This window comes from Muscardinus avellanarius (genome assembly GCF_963383645.1).
Source record: "Muscardinus avellanarius genome assembly, chromosome: 5".
NCBI lineage: Eukaryota > Metazoa > Chordata > Mammalia > Rodentia > Gliridae > Muscardinus > Muscardinus avellanarius.
In genome coordinates, this window is record NC_137790.1 from 119,600,335 (window position 1) to 119,617,587 (window position 17,253).

General features: G+C 37.5%; 1 protein-coding gene across 1 annotated transcript in view; it reads left to right on the top strand.

Moving 5' to 3' along the window:
* Nucleotides 1-17,253, top strand: part of MME (membrane metalloendopeptidase) — a gene marked incomplete at both ends in the record, with an annotated part of 84,927 nt that overhangs the window by 51,792 nt on the left and 15,882 nt on the right. The window contains 2 exons of the mRNA XM_080696321.1: nt 417-520; nt 11,719-11,777. Of these exons, the coding sequence (XP_080552447.1) occupies nt 417-520; nt 11,719-11,777 (163 nt within the window). The remainder of the gene's footprint in view (nt 1-416; nt 521-11,718; nt 11,778-17,253) is intronic.

Sequence of the window (17,253 nt, forward strand, 5' to 3'; positions counted from 1 at the left end):
AGGATTAATGAGAATAATGATATTTAAATGAGAATTAAGATTATGTTAAGTGGGTATGGGTATTATAATGTATATAAATGAGTCTACTACATATTTAAAGTATACTGATGACATTGCTGGGCACACAGTAGGTTCTAACTGAGGATGTACTATTATTTTCTCCTGTGATGTGAGAATAGATCCTTGGCTCATTTGATTAACTCCTAAAAAAAAATAAACCAAAGTCATGACTTAGCCAGAACAGTGCTAACCCATGATGTCAAATGAGGCTGATTTGAATCGATTTCTTCTTGGGTGAGCTATGAATGCTGACTCTTAACTTGATTAACAGGTAGAAATTAAGAAAATGTGTCTCCTAGCAAACAGTTTGAAGAGACTGACTTACTATCTCTCTTCCCAATCTTTCACATATATAGTTGAACTACCAAGAAGATGAATACTTTGAGAACATAATGCAGAATTTGAAATTCGGCCAAAGTAAACAACTGAAGAGGCTCCGAGAAAAGGTGGACAAGGATGAGTACGTATATTCCACTTTCTACTGTTTTTATTCAAAGAGGCCTTTCTTTCCTCCTGTGTTAGGTTCTTTGAACAGTGTTGGAAGGTACAGTGTCCTCTTTCAACTGAGAACCTCTAAGAGCAGTTAATTATGTAATGCTAAAAACATGGGGCAGGACTTCAACCTCATTTTTTCTTTTTTACCCCTTCTAAAATGCTTGTCTGTCTCCCCTGGTTTGTGGACAGGTTCTTGAGTAACTCATCACTCCTTTCAGTCTGCCCTTGGGTCTTGGACTATATCCAGAATTTTCTTCAGCTGAATCCCCACCTTTTTCTCTCAGTCGAGAATTCCACAACTTCATTCCCTTCCTGGATGGGCTCTTGGGATACTTTTCATAACCCGGTAGTAGCCAATATTGTACACCATGAATTACTCCTATAAGTAGCCATCACATGCTCTTCTTAATCTCTGCTTATTAGTGAGTGACATCATAATTTCATGTTAACTATTAGTTTAATGTGTGTTTTTCAATTTAATGGATGCATCTAAAGTATTTATCAGCATGTACGCTGTTTACTTAAGTATCCTGAACTGCTTGTGTTGACCTTTCTTCCCTAGGCTTTTAGCCCCTGGAAGAGAGCAATGATTCCTTTTCATTGTAAATTCTTAGCACCCAACACATGGAAAGTTCTGAGTTTAAGATGAATTAAGTGAGCCAGTGAAAACTAAACATGCTAACCGGATTGGTGCAATAACATGCCAAAGAGATGTTTGCTTCATTCATGTGTTCCTTTATCCTTTCATTCATTCCTTTTTTTTTATTCATTCACTGATTTAGCTAATATTCTGGAATACTAAGTACAGGTGTCATTGGGCACTGGGTGAACCAGAGGTAAAGAGCAGCAGAAGGTAAACAAGACCTGATGTAATAGCGCTCACTGCAGGGGGGAAGACTGCCAGGAGAGGTACAGAGTGCAGTCAGATTGTTTGAGGACAAGATTGTTCTGGTCTCAGAAAACAAAGCACAGATCAGACAAAATGCCAAAGGTGATTGTCAATGCATTTCAGTCCTTATTCAACATTTTTGATTCTTGCAATACTGAGGTACGGCTGACCCCTGGGCTTATATTGGAGCAAATATTGTGCTGCCTGGTGCTAAAAAAAAAAAAAGAGGTTGCAAATATCAGAACATGTTTAGTGTCCTGCAAAGAAGAAAAGAGAGTGGATGTGTATGGTTGCTGTTATGATCAAGTTATCAGGTCCTGTGTCTAGAAATCCACCAAAAGTCATCAAAAAGAATATTCTGGGGGAAACATATGACCTGAGAAGCTTATTAAAAATCTGGATATCATTTCTTTAAGAACACACACAATTAGATTTAATAATTATTAGCAATGTAAAATGTCTACAGACAATATTAAATGGTCTTTCTGAAATGGCTAAAATAACCTGCACCTGTAAGAGAATTTCTTTTAATAACTTTAAAAGTAATTTTGAATTATTGCTTGGTGTTTTCTTTTGAAGTTAATGTAGTCTTGGTTCTATAATGATTTTGTAATACAGATACATTGTTCATTCCCTTTCATCCTATGTGTTGATTTTTTTTATTCTTTCTCTCCTGAAGATAATCAAAAGTCAAAATTGACTCCAATATTTTAATGAGCATTTGTTCAATAGCAGGGATGCCTATTAGTACCTTTCAGGCCCTTTCCACAAGCTTCTATTAGTCACAAGTGTGATACAACTTCTAAAATCTTCTCCATTGTGAAGCTATTTCTTTCTTATTTTTCCCATCCTCTGCCTTTATACTGAATACAAAAGTTCAAAACTCCGGTGCATGCTGGAATCACCTGGGGAACATTACAAAACATACCAATTCCCCACTTCAGCCATTCTGGACTGTTAATATATTTAGTTGTGACTGGGACCTAGGTACTTGGATTCTTTTGAAGTCCTACCCCTTTCCCGCCAGAACCCCCTGAAGTCGTGTTAGTTCCTTTTTGTATCATTATTTATATTTAATTTCATGGGATTTGTCACAAGGTGATACCCTTAATTTTGCAATTTAGATTTGAAATTTATTTTTTCTTCCATAGTAATCAGAAACACTGACAGTAATTGCTCAAGTGGTCAGGGCTGAGACCTATGGGAATCTAACAAAATAATAGTTCTTATTTTACTGTGGTTCTTTGTAGTCAAAGTTTGAGTCTTATTTTGTACCTGCTTAATAGTAACACAGTCACTGCCCTGTTTTCACATAGTGCCAAGTTTGAGAATTCAGAGTGTGTGCTCAGAGAAAATATCTATTGCAACTCCTTAGTTCAGAGTCTGTTTGTCCCAGAAAACCACATTTCCAGATTTTCAAAGACCTCACTCCCAAGGTCTTGCAGGAGAAATACATGCTTATGCCCAGAACTGAAGATTCAGAGAGGAAACTATTGACCATTCTAGGGTTGGGTTTCCAAATACTTTAGAGAAATGATGATGCATTAAAGTTGTCAAGGTACTAATTAATTTAAATAAATCAAAATTAATCAGATAGTAAACTTCAAGATGATTTCTTCCCTGCTCAGAATCATTCTGGGCACACTCCCATGTGTCTTGACATCCCCTGCCTTTGTTACCACATCTGAGTATTTGTATCTGGCCCGCATCCATCTCCAGAGCTGCGGACCCAGTGTCTGTCCGGTTAGGAAGCATCTCCACACAAATGTCTCACCTGCCCCAGGAACATGGGATTTGCCATTTAAGTGAAACTGAATGACCTTTTCTCCCCTATATCTGCCCGATTACTAAAAACCTCCACCTTAGTGCTAGCACGATAGAAACTAGGGATTTATTGTAATAATGAGCTCTTTCGTCTACAATAACATCTAATCCAAATTTCCAGGCAAAGCAAAAGCCCGCATTCTCCAGCTGCAAATTAGGTAATATCTATCTCCCCATCCCCATCCCCATCCTCAGTCCCTTCATTCAGACATTTCTCATTGTTCATCATTTTTTCCTCATGTTTCTCAACAGTCTTCTCACACATCTTCAGCTTATTCTCGTGCACTATTCCAGTTTTTGAAGACACAGATGATTGAGTCACATTATTTCCAGATGAAAACCTTTCCCTGGATCCCAGTTGCCTCACTCATCAAGAGTAAACTTTAAAAAGAGATCCAAGGCTCTTCCTCTCTCTCTCAGTAGCTCTCCAGAATTCCTTTGGACTAACCATACTCCACCAGTGCCCAAGCTCCAGCCCCATGAATCACTGCCAAATCGTCCCTCTGTCCTCGCTCTCTGTGCCTCTTTCTCCTCTCCTTCCTTCAACAGACACCCCAACATGGTGTGACCCAACTTACGTGTTACCTCTTGTGTTACCTCTTTACTGCTGTGCCCTTCTCAGGTTTTTATACACCTGGCCTGGCGCTTGTTAGCCAAAACACAATGAGACTGTATTGTTAGTGAGGCCAACCCTTGCTGAAAGAAGAAACCACATAATTGTGTTCACCATAGATTAAACACCGATGAACAGAGAGTGACCTTTCACAAATGTTGATGGCGTGAGCAAATGCTATAAAAGCCAGTTTGTAATAATGCTGATGAAATTAACTCAGCCACTAACTTTAAGGTTATATCTGAGCATTTCATCGTTGTGGTAGGGGAAGATATACAACATCATCTTTGCTGTTCTCTCTTCAACAAATGCAAAAGTTGAGAAAGTTAGGAAATCAACATGTGATGTATCCAAGTTAATCATTTGGATAAAAGGTCCTCCTTTCACCTTTATGAGTAACTGGAACCTGCAAAAGAGGGATTTAAATTTTAAAAGTTCATGTGGTTTACGAGTGCCTAGTACATGTTTCTAGAGTTATGTCAAACATTATATTTTCTGGAGGCTGGGGGGCCAGTTGATAAATGATTTCAAACATGTCTTGTTGTCAGAGAGAAATAGTGCTGAATTAGGAACCTAATATCCACTGGCAAAATTACTTAGTAACACATCTAAAATTATTTACTTCTAGTAACAGGCTTATTCACTTGAAGTTTATAGAACAAAAATAAACCTTTCTAAGAGGGGGGAAAAAAAAAGATGTTCAAGAACAAAATGAATCCCTTTTGTTGGTTTTAGACTGGAAATTATTTTACGAGCTTCTCAGGACAGAACCTTCTGTGATGTAATTGCGGGGTAGCCCCAGTGTTTCTGAGTCATGACTGTTGAGCCTGGTTTCTCCTGTCCATAAACCACCAAAACTTTACTTCATAGCTGCTTCTCTCCTGCTGCTATCCATCACAATAAAACACACTGATGTTGATAGGAGCCATTTCAGTAAACATTTATTGAACAGCTGCTCTGTGCAAAGCCTATGCTAAACACAGCAGAGGATAAAGAGGTGGACACGACGATGCTCTTCAGCATCAATCTAGTGAAAAAGGCAGGTGAGAAAGAATTAAATCCGGGGAAAGGCAGAGTCTGTTTGGTGCTACTACAGGGCAACAAAGTGCTAGTGCAGCATGTTTTTTTAAAAGAGCAATTAAACCTTTACTTATTAGCAAAGCATCCTTTGGCAACCACGTGTCAGCATTTAAATCAGTATGGAGACGAACAAAGGATTCACTAAAAACGAGACAAAAGTGGTTGACTTGTGTGTCTTCTTGGGTTGCTTCAAGCCTGCTGCTTTTCCTAGTCTGGACTACTTGGTGGTAGCAAGCCTTGACATAGTGGTCTTCTGAGGCTGGCAGCCCAGGGGCTGTGCTCTGTGGCCCTTTCTGAAAAGCCAGCACCCAAAGATGTCAAGGAACATGGCACCAGGCAAGGTGACCCCGTAGCTTCCTGCTGCAGTGAGTCTCTAGCTTGCTTCTAGTGTCCCCTGTCTGCCAGTTACTACCTGCAGCCTTTTAAAAGCCATATGGTTTTCTTATTTACATTATGAACAGGCTGCCCTGGACTGTGTGACTTCTCCAAGGTTCTTTCCAGCACGACATTCTGGGGCCCCTACTGTGAAGGCTTGATAAGAGTCTGGCCATTGACCTTGCTTCTCCACGTGGAGAAACCCCAGAGGAAAAGAGAGACTCGTAAGCAACAGGGAAGTCCTCACTTCTGTCTAAGCCATTCCTTCAGCGTTTCCTCATTCACTGATATCTCTAGAGCCTGTCTTCTTTCTAATGATCCCTGTATCATTTCAACTCAAATAAAAGAAAAACAGTTGTGCTGAACCGGGGAAAATGTGACAGCACAGAGTAGAAAGTGGATGGAATCCACCCAGTGTGAGCATACAGAGAGCCGAAGATTAGGGACACACATGGATCTCCATAAATGTAGACAGAAAAGATCCATGAACAAGAGTATTCAATTCAGCAATATTACTCAGCCAGAAAGGCTGAGTAAGACATAGTTGGACTAAACTTGAACAGATCACTCTAGTGTCCCATGGTATCGTCTGCTATGGCCAGCTCATGTTTGGCACTTTAGTAATAGATACAAATTCTAGATTTTCATCTTTTATGCCCCCATTAAGCCAGCAAAGTGTTTGTGATGTGTTTTGGGGTTGTAAGTAAGCCACATTTTATCTGCAAAATGTTTCTTTTTAATTTTCACCCAAAGAAAGGTTTTGTTTTCAGAGGAAAAAAAAAAGAGGATGAAGAGAGGGAAGCTTAAAAATGTAAGGGTTGAAATTTTAGGTAGTTTTTTAAAATAGATATTTTATCCTCAAACAACATAATCAAAAGGTCCTAAAAATTCCATTTAAACTGAGAAGACTTTTCGGAAGAAAAGTACTTTTATCCCAGTGTGATATCTTGGGAGGACTGTGCTCAGATTCTTATGTGGCTTCCCATTGTTAAACCTCTGTAGTCTGAGAACATGGTCCCCTCTGCCCTCCACAAGATTAGCTGGATCAACCTGCAGGGGACATAGGGAACTCACTGATATATATGCCCAAACCCAAATATTCATTGAGAGCCTACCCTACTCGCAACATTATTCTAAGCTATATGGATTCAATTAAGAACAAATCATGGAACATCCCTGCCCTTGTGGAGTTACCTTCAAACAAGGAAGGCAAACCATAGCTTCATGTCAAGTTAGATAGATTAGATGGGATGGGAGAGGTTTTAGTTGTTTCCTAGAAGTTCCAAGAATTACTTTAAATCAGAGGGAAAAATGTCACAAAAAGAAAACTGACAGAAGTGAGCCATACACCCACATGTTTCCAAAATTGGGAATTTCTCTGAATTTAGCATCCCACTTCTGTGTGCATATGCACATAGATAAAATTTATCATCAAAGGCTAAAATGATCGTATCTGTGGGCAAACGTAGAACCACACACAAACAGTGCTCATGTCCAGGAAGAAAACCAGAGTAGGGACTTTCTGTCACCTCTGCTTGAAGAAAAGCGATTGTCTTGATTTTAGTATCAGAATTTGAGTCCCGGCCTCAGATAGATGATTAGGTAAGGCACAGAGAGTTATATGCACAGTTATACGCACGGCGCTTAGGTGACAACAGCGATCAGATTAATGCAGTTCTTTGGTTCTACTGGCATTTTACCTTCTAAAACACTGGGAAGAGCTCACGCCACGGAATCAGGGGAAATAGTGGGCAGTGGAGGCTGGGGTAGCAGACAGGTCTGGGTTAGGATTCCTGCTTTGCCACTTAGCTATATGGACTTGATCTCTGAGCTTCCATTTTTTTTTTCCTCCATAAATGGCAGTAGTAACATCGAATTCGGCCTTGCATGGCTGTTGCGCTGTGCGTTATACAGGGTGCCTGGTGCACAACTTAAGTACCTATTAAGTGGTGGTTGTTGTTTATATAGTCTAGTCACGATAGGTCTTCTAGAATGACTTTGGAGTCAGGTAGAGGTCAGCATCCTAAACCTGTTAGGACAACAAGGAGCCCAGGTGTGAAACAGTAGCCAGAAATAATGATCTTTTTTAAATAGAAAAATGGCATTAATCCATGTAATTAAATTTGTGTGTGATGCAAATCAGCAATGCAGTTGTAAAGGATTTGATGGGACAATGGATGATTTGAAAGGTGAGTGAAGACATATAGAAAACACTGCAGTCTTGATGAATGAATGCTATTAACGTGCAGGAATGGTGATGACAAGATGCGACGTCTCCTTTCTACCCGAGGACACTTAAAGAAAGCACAGAAACACGATGGCTCTGCCGACTTCAAAGGAGGTGCTCTGAAAAAATTGAACATTTGAAAGGAAGGGGGCATTGACAGTGAAGTGTTCTTTCTGAGTTTTAAAGTTACACAAGGGTGGGTGAAAGACACATTTTATTCCAAGTGCTTTGGCAATCCAGTGAGTTTATTATACCAAAAAGGCGACGGGACCTGGATGTCTTTTTGTGTTTTTCTTGTCTTCTATAAAAATGATGTCCTCGCACCCGCATTTCCTCACCACTTAACTTCTTCGGGATAATAAGAGAGAGAAGAGAAGCACCTGATCCCTCTCTCAAGTGTATTTCAGTTATATTTCCAACTCACGTAGCTACCTTGGCTTTGAGGATTCGTGGTTTATAGTAGCGCTTCTGTGTTCTACTATTGAGTGCCTCAAAATGAGAATAAGATTACTCAACAAAATTACATCTCAGAAATTAAAAATAAAGTTTCCTGCTTCCTGAGCCCCCTGATTCCTCACCCCCTCACACCACCATGCTCACACACACAGAGCCCTGGAGACAGGCAAGGGGGAGAAGAGCTGGGTATGTTAGCTGCTTCCCTCGGGTCTGATCCTCTACATGGGAGGCTGTTGGTATTTGACTCCCACATTCAAAAGTATCTTCAGGTAACCCACACTACTCGTTATTTTAGTGAACTATCTCCACCATGTGATTTTCTCTCCTCTGTGCTACCTTCAGGCTCAAATTCATCTGTGGTTCATCAATGGAAGTTTCTCCATTAATGGAGACAAATCTAGTTTGAAAGAACTCTACTTTCATTATATCACCATTTAATTTGAAAAAATTCTTTCTACCCTGTTAATTTAACTTTTATATTAAAAAGTAAGATACTTCCTAACTGACCGTAGACATTAGTCCAGGTCTGTAGCATTTCATTAGCTCATTGAAGATGCCATGTGCTAATGACACTACATCAAGTGTTTATCATTATCAGAGACAGAGTGCCCTGTGCTGTTGAATCTAGATAATTCCTCCGGGTGGTCTGAGGATGTGTTATAAAAGATCTCAAGAAAGAAAAGGCAAACTCTAAACCCTAGCACTTTGGAAACTCAACCACCATAATTCTAATTTTATTTGAGTGTTTTGTGGTCGCAAATAGCTACCTATTTTCTCGAAGTTGTAATTCACAGTGGACATTTTAATATGTAAAACTCTTCTTGCTGGAAAGTTACCAACATTAATCAAAAATGCAATCTTAAGCTCCTCAAAGTAATGTAACAGAAGAGCAGAAAAAGCACTAAAACAAAAGATATGACATTTATTTTTACAAAAGCAGTAAACACAAGATGAGTAATTTTGCACCAGCTTCATTCATCTATGTCTTACTTTTGAGGTCTTGTTGTCTACAGCTTAGCTCTTGTGAATCTGGTTCCTCTCACTTATTTTTAAAACAATTTGAGTTGCTGTTTTTTCTACTTAATTACTAAGATTTTTCACTATTTTAGAGCCAAATAGTTTGCAAGTTTTATTTGTAATTACCCATAAAAGTTCACGCAGAATTTACTCTCACTACATCAGGAGTTCATAATTCACAATTAAGAAGCTGAAACTTAAAACCACTGAGTCCAGGAGACAAGACATGTTAAGGTAACTTTTATAACAATCTGAGTTTTAATCATGATGGACTTTTTACACATAAGTTGTGCTGCCATATTTGCTACCAAAGTGTTGAGGAAACATCAGGAATACCTTTTTTGCTGTTGTGATGCTGGTTCTGGGGATTGAACCCGGGGGCATTCTACCTCTGAGGTATACCCTCAGCCCTATTTCACCTTTTGTTTTGAAATAGAGTCTTGCTAGGTTTCTGGAAGTCTCACTAAGTTCATGAGGCTAGTGTTAAAACTTGTGATACTCCTGTCTCAGCCATCCAAGTACTGAGATTACAAGCCTGTACCACCATACCCAACTGATACCTTTTTCAAATCATGCAAGAAACTATGTTCCCTCAGGATTAGCAGGAGCACATTTCTATTTGGACCCTCTTCTGAGTTATGGCACCTGCATTTGTGTGTGTGTGTGTGTGTGTGTGTGTGTGTGTGTGTGTGTGTGATGGTATTTATGCATTTTTCCTGATTATGATTTCTTTTATAATACCTTATTATAAAGGAAAGTATTATTTTCCTTTTATAATATTTGTTAGTAACACACACACACACACACACACACACACACACAGCCTCTAGTTCTTTACAGTTTCTGATCTCTCAATTTCATTCTGACATCCCTGGGTTTACAAATATGGTACAAGCTTTTCTTGTGAGTCACCACAAGTTGTGTGGGAAGAAAGCAGAGTGTAATTAAAACAAATAAAATTATATTCTTGTAATTGTTGACCTGTAAGAAATGTTAAAATTCTGATGACTCTGCTGCAGTGAAATTAGGGAGGATTAATATCTCAGTCACCCATCCTGCCTAGAAATGCTATTCTCTATTTAAAATAACAACAGTAACAAACCAAGGGAGAAACACAGGAATCTACTTTTTTTCCTCACCTCTAGGCTGGTGTCTTCCTTAAGGACGTTCACAAAAATGCTAACTGGATCAAAAAAAAAAAAACTTTTTAAATTCCATATCTTTTATATGAAAGGACTTAATCATGTTATTGCAGATGAAACCCATACTAAGGGTTTATCAGAGAGTTGTCATATACATATGGCTTTGGCCAGTCATTTTTAAGAGATCAAAATAGTCTTTATATCTGACAGCCACAGTGGCCACTGACATTGTCACAAAAGCGCTGATTTGGATAGCTGACTTGTGCTGTTTACTTGGCAAGCAGGGTCTAGACACAGATCTGATTTACCCTCATTGTGCCTACAGCTGTAATCTTCTGGGGAAAGATAATAATTGTCCAGCTAATCATTACTCTGAAAGTTGAATAGCCACAATGACGCCATTAGATGATAATATGTTATTGTCTTAAGTGTATAAGCGGGTGTTCTGAGAGTTAGGTGGCTATCTGAAGTCAAGCAATGTCCATTTTTCAGTGAGAATACACATAATGGTCTGTTGAATGGGAACATTCGTCCCCTTGCCCATAAATGCTGAACACACAATTAGTTCTTTTATAACATCTGAGCAGAAAGACATGAAGACATCCGCTCCTATCCTCTAAGTGATGATATGGAGAAACACCTGGATTTCTTTTTTTTTTTTTTTTCAGATTTTACCAAATTGATTTTATTTTTTTCTGCTCTTTTTTAAATTATTAATTGGTGCAATGTATTCATATATCATAATGGATTTCATTTAAAAGTCATACAAAGGTATATCTTTGTTCAATTAGTCAGAAGTCAGAATGTTTCTTTTTTATTTTATTTATTTTTTTTTGAGTAGTGAGGATTAAATTTAGGGGTACTCTACAACTGAGATACAACCCCAGCCTTTTTGAGACAGGGTCTCACTAAGTTGCCCAGACTGGTCTTGAGCTTGCAATCCTCCTGCCTTATCCTCCCAAGTAGCAGGTATTACAGGCATGCGCCACCAAGCCTGGCCAGAGTGTTGCATTAAACAACAACAACAGAAAGGTTTTAAATGGCAATAGTTAGAGATGCATTATTTCAAAATAACTACCTGGTACATCTTCATTCCCGAATAAGGCTCTTTATAAACTAGTAATTTAAAAAATTAAAGAGACTTAAACCTGAAGCTTTAATAATCTATTCCTCAGTATTTTGCCAACTGCTCCTGAAATGTTGACATGCTTATTTCGTATTAGGAACATTAAGCAAAATGCATTTAAATATAATCTTAACCCACTGCAATTTCTGAAGAAATACATAATAGGTTTTGCACTGTCAGATACCTCCATAAAAATTCATGCCAATGAAATAACAAATTGCAGACCAGGTTTTACGCCAATTTCTCAAGAAGCAGAAATGTTTGCAAATCAGCTCTCACCTGGTGAGCTGACTTTAACTTGTTGACCATATTTCAGACAAAAAGTTAAAATTCATAGTAATGGTTTTGTGGTGGTGAGCTGTTTGAAGCAGATAATGTAGCATCTTTTGTAACGAGTTCTTATGTTTTCCACAGGTGGATAAGCGGAGCTGCTGTAGTCAATGCATTTTATTCTTCAGGGAGAAATCAGATAGGTAAGGTATTCCTGAACAATTCTTTAATATTTCTCTACTGTTGTCAACCCAAGTGCATTATATGATTAATTTATAATACCCAGAAAAGCTCCAGTCGAGGCTGATACACTTCTTGGAAGGAGACATACCTATGCACCTCTTTTCACTAAAATGGATCAAGTTAAACTCAGTACAAGTCACTATAAGTGTTTTTGTTTCTTTTACAATAGTTCCATTTAAAGATAAAATCGTTTAGCTTATTTCTAAGTACTTTTTTTTAAAAGTCTCTTAAATATATCTCTGAAAACTTATATCGACTTTCAGACATACTAAGCATCACCATTTTAAAGTGGTTCAAGATCCCAAGAGGCAAATTTTTATAAATCCAGTTCTCCTGATAATTGTATACCAGGCCTGGCAGAAGTGACCTCATTTGATGTCATCTTCATTTCAAAGTCTCTGAGGAGTTCAGAAAGTTGAAAACTCACCTGTATTAGGCTGAACCATTTGGAATTATATTTTTTCTAAACTATTTTTGATTAAAAAAGAAAAAAGTATATGTTCACATATTTATGTAATATTATATAAATATTGATAAAATTAATGCATAAATAAGTGGTATAGTGAGTAAATTTACGGCTTCATATGACTATTTTTTTCTCTTCTTGGTTAGTCCTGGACATCTTTGTATTCTATCTCTCATCATATAAAGAGGCCCCTTTTTCCCCAGGTTTTTTAGTATGTAGCATGTACCTGAGTCAGTATTGCAAAGGTTGTTTGTTTGTTTGTTTGTTTGTTTGTTTTGCAGTACTGGGGATGGAACCCAGGGCCATTCTACCTCCAAGATACACCCCCAGCCCTGTTTTTTATTCTTTATTTTGAAACAGAGTCTTACTAGGTTGTTGAGTGCCTTATTAAGTAGCTGAGGTGGTCCGTGAACTGGGATCCTCCTATCTCAGCTTCCCAAGTGCTGGGATTACAAGCATGAACCGCCATGCCTGGCTGCAGAGGTATTCTTAATAAGCAGTAGAACAGGCCTTTCCAGGTGTACTCAGCCCAGCCCTGCGTTTCTTAGTGTGGTACAACATTCAGAAGGATAGTGACTCCAACATTATCCGATACTATTCTTTTTTTTTATTTCAGAGTTTGTTCTACGCCACATTGTTCTTGAATCCTCTTAACAATTTGATTAGAAATGATAAAAAATAATCCTTCAAGATATTTATTATCGATTAAAACATAAATCTTAAAAAACCTCTATCCTTGTATTTCAAAATTGATTATACTTTTTCCTTTGCTTTTAAGCCTAGAAAGAGTTATGTTAAGCAGTTATCCATATATTTCTAGTATTTTTTATTGTTTCTATATGTGGAATAAAACTTTAATACATCTGGAATTTACTTTGGCATGTGACATAAAAATGAATTATATAATCAGAAAAGATTATTTTTTATTCTGTTAGAGGTAAACTACACCATTTATTTTAATACTTTTGGTTGTGGAAAATATTGTCTTTATATAACATGTAGATAAAAAACAAGACATGTACACCTGAGTTAGACCATAAAATTTTTCTGTTTTAATCAATGATGTAGAGGTAAACTCTATACCACTTATTTTAATACTTTTGTGTGAAAAAATGTTATCTTTATATAGCATATAAATAATAAGTGAGACATGTAAACCTAAGTTAAAATCAGCTCAAAGTCTAGGCTGTTTTCCAGATAGAAAAATGATTTCCTAAACCCAAACCAAACCTGCTTAGTAATCAATTCCTCATAGCCCATACAATCGATCCTGTGGAATTCATTTTGAAAAAACAGTCACAAGTTTTCTTAGAAATGCCTTTATTTCTGGAGGATCTTCATTGTGAAAATTTTCTTTCTTTTCTTTTGTTCTTTTCTTCTTTCTTCTTCTCTCTCTCTCCCTTTCTTTGTGCTTTGGGAATTGAACCCATAATGTCACACATACTTAGCACCGTTTCTGCCGCTGAGGTATAAGACCTCTTCTTAATAACATTTAGTATTTCTGTCAGTGTAAGATCTAATTCATTCTACACTGACACTCAATCAGCAAAATTAACTTTCAGTGCAATCCCAAAGCAAGGCAACCAGACCCTTATTTCTGCATGAGGGCAGAATAGGAAATGGAATTTCATTTCAGTTTAGCTCAAGGAGGACCCTGGGTCCTACCAGACCTAGTGCTGATTCCTCCTCAAAGAAAAGGGCTACTCAGATCCTCTGTAGGTTCACTCTGTCCTGCTCATTCCTTCTCTGGAGCAAATTAAAAGAGGGACTCAGATGACTGTGGATTGCCTCAAGTCTCTGGAGGCTCAAAATCAGTTGACTTCAGAGATTACCTGATCTGAGAAAGAGTTAAACACATTTAGAGTTTAATGGCCTCAAATCAAATAAGCACAAAGCAAAAGGGAAAAGAAGATAGAAGTGGCCTAACATTTCCCAAAGTGGACAGCTATCCTCTGAAAACCCAAGAATTGGCTGTGACAGGCATTCTTAATAGAGAAGACCTTTTTAATGAGTTTCAAGATAAACTCATCTCCTGCAAATGTGAATAAAAGATGTTAACCTTCTTCCATACACTTGTCTGCTAATAACAGCAGTTCAGAGAAGGGGAAAGTGTCATGCAAGAGGGGATATCCTTGAAATGTTCACTTTAGCTCTTCAAAACTTCATTTAAATCTCTAAAGTGGGGAGTCTTAACTAAAAATTATTGAACATCCAGTTTTGCATATTTTTCCTTGATAGAAATGTGTGTATAAATATGCATATACATGCATACTGATCTTCTGCAATACCTTAATGGGTTTGGTATGATGTCTGTTATAAAATTAGAATTAATGCAGAAAAATGAATGACACCTAAATAGCCCTGCCCTACCACATATTTATACAAAATACCCCAAATTAGTTGCATACATTTTCTCATAGGGTTGGTTCTTGTATGTTGTTATATTAAAAAGTAGCTTGTTAGGCCGGGCGTGGTGGCGCACGCTTGTAATCCCCGCGCTTGGGAGGCGGAGACAGGAGGATCGCGCAGGTTCGAAGCCAGCCGCGCGCGCTGGCTTGGGAGACCCTGTTTCCAAATTAAAAAAAAAAAATGTAAAAATCGGTCTGGGAGTGTAGCCCGGAGGTAGAAGGGCTTCCAGGAACCCCAGTACCACAAAAAAAAAAAAAATAGCTTGTTTTATTATCATATAGTGAGTTACTCCTACCAATAATTTCCACGTTTTAATTAAATCCCGGCTTGTTTTATTAGAACTGGTGTACATGGACTACACTCCAACTTTCCTGCACCCTCCACCACTTCACATCAACAACAACAACAACAACAAAACGATTTCCAGAACAAGATAGCATAGTGGCAGTGTTTAATTCAGTATTTCCCTTCCCTACCCATTTGGGACTCTTCCTCAGCATGCCATTAGGAAAGCTGCACTTGAATATTTTGTCAAACATTTCTCTGTAAATTCTAGGCATTATTCAATCATCTTTTAAAATCTAAAAACCTTACTCAGGGAAAGGATCAAGTCAGATGGAAAGTCTTGATATTCTGTGTTCTCTTGTGTTATCCTTTTTAATAAAATTGCGGTAGTAATCTTTTAAGTCAATTTTTTTTCAGTTTCAGAAATGTCTACGTGAGTCTTTTCAGCTCATGTGATCTGAATACTTTGATATGGTTAAATTTTCTAAAAGGTCTTTTTCATTCTTAGGAGCATTGTTTTTAGATCTGAAAATTAAGTGAATTAAGTGTAAATGTTTTCAAACATGTTGCTACTTAATTTAATACAAAGAATGTTTAATTATTTTTTACCTCCCCCTAAAATCTACCTGATTGCAAACTTGAATTTATATAAAATATTCTAAAGTTGAATTGCTTGCAACCTTAAAAAAAAATAAAGCGTGGAAGTCTCCAGAGCAGAGGGGATAGGGCAGAGGAGAGGTAACAATGACTTATTTAATTAGTCAACAACTTGTTAACAATTTTGATCATAAAAATTGCTCAACTAAGCAGTTGATTTAAAAGGATGGCTGTGAAGTTTACTAGTAACAGCAGCAATAGGGCTGAAGGGGGATAAGGAAAATGAGCTTTAGCTGACAGAGTAAAGAGGAGGTCATAATTTGCAAAATTGAACTTGAACACTAGTATTTAATATGAGCCATAAAAATCTTATCACTTGCTTGAAGAATGGCATGTAAAGGTATAATTAAATCAGCAGGATCTTTATAGTTAATGTTTAGTCTTGATAGGACGTTTCACAAGAGCATTTTATATAATGGGTGGATTTTTTAATCAAAGTACATGGCATTCACTTAAAGTTAATAAAGTACTGCACATAATTCTTATGCTTTAAGCTAAAAATAAATTCTTGGTACTGTCTGGCTCAGGAAGCTACATGTGAGGTGTACCTCTCGTCAGAATTCTCCAAGGGCAAAATTAATTTTTTTTATTATTTTGTCACTTGAATGTCATGGCAACTTTCCAATTTCTAAAGGTCTGGAGAGCAATTAAATTTCTCAGAGTATTTATAAAGTCTCATTTGTAAATACCTCAAATTTGTCCCTGAAACCCACGCAAGGCTAGGTCACATTTAGCCTACCTGAAAGACAAAGAAATGTCTTCTACTCTGTATTAACTAGATATTAAGTTTCTTGTGGTCATGCCCCTTCTCTTATATTCTTGGTACCCCATATAGCAGTGGCCCAGGGTTTCACAGTTAATTGGTGTTGATACTAAAGATGTTTATTTTTATTTTCAATGATATAACAATGTTTCAGTTACTCAGTATATAGTAGAGTATAAAAAACATGAAAGATAAAATTACTAAACTATAAGCATTAATTTTATTTCATTTTAAGGTCAAAGATGAACCACCTCTAAATAACACTGCCCCAAACAATGACTGTTTTGTTTGTTGGTTGGTTGGTACTGTGTATTGAACCCAGAGACATTCTACTTTTTTTTTTTTTTTTTCGGTACTTGGGAAGGAACCCCGGGGCATTCTACCTCTGAGCTATACTCCCAGCCCTATTATTTATTCTTTATTTTGAAACAGGATCTCATTAAGTTGCAAAGGGCCTCATTAAGTAGCTGCAGCTGTCTGAGAACTGAGATCCTGCTGTCTCTGCCTCCCAAATGCTGGGATTACAAGCGTGCACCACCACGCCTGGCTTGACATTCTACTTCTGAGATTGACCCTTAGCCCTATTTTAATGTTTTATTTTGAAACAGGGTCTAACTAAGTTGTTGAGAGTCTTGCTATGTTGCCAAGACTGGCTCCAAACCTGCAATCCTCTTGTCTCACCCTCCCACTTACTGGTACTACATGAATACACTACGATGCCTGGCTTGATCTTTTTCTATTAAACAGGAAAAATATATTCTAAGGAAAGAGAATAGAGGCACCTTATTAATATATATCACAAAGAGTGACAGTATAGTAGGGCTGGAATGTTTATTATTATTTATTACAGGAGGAT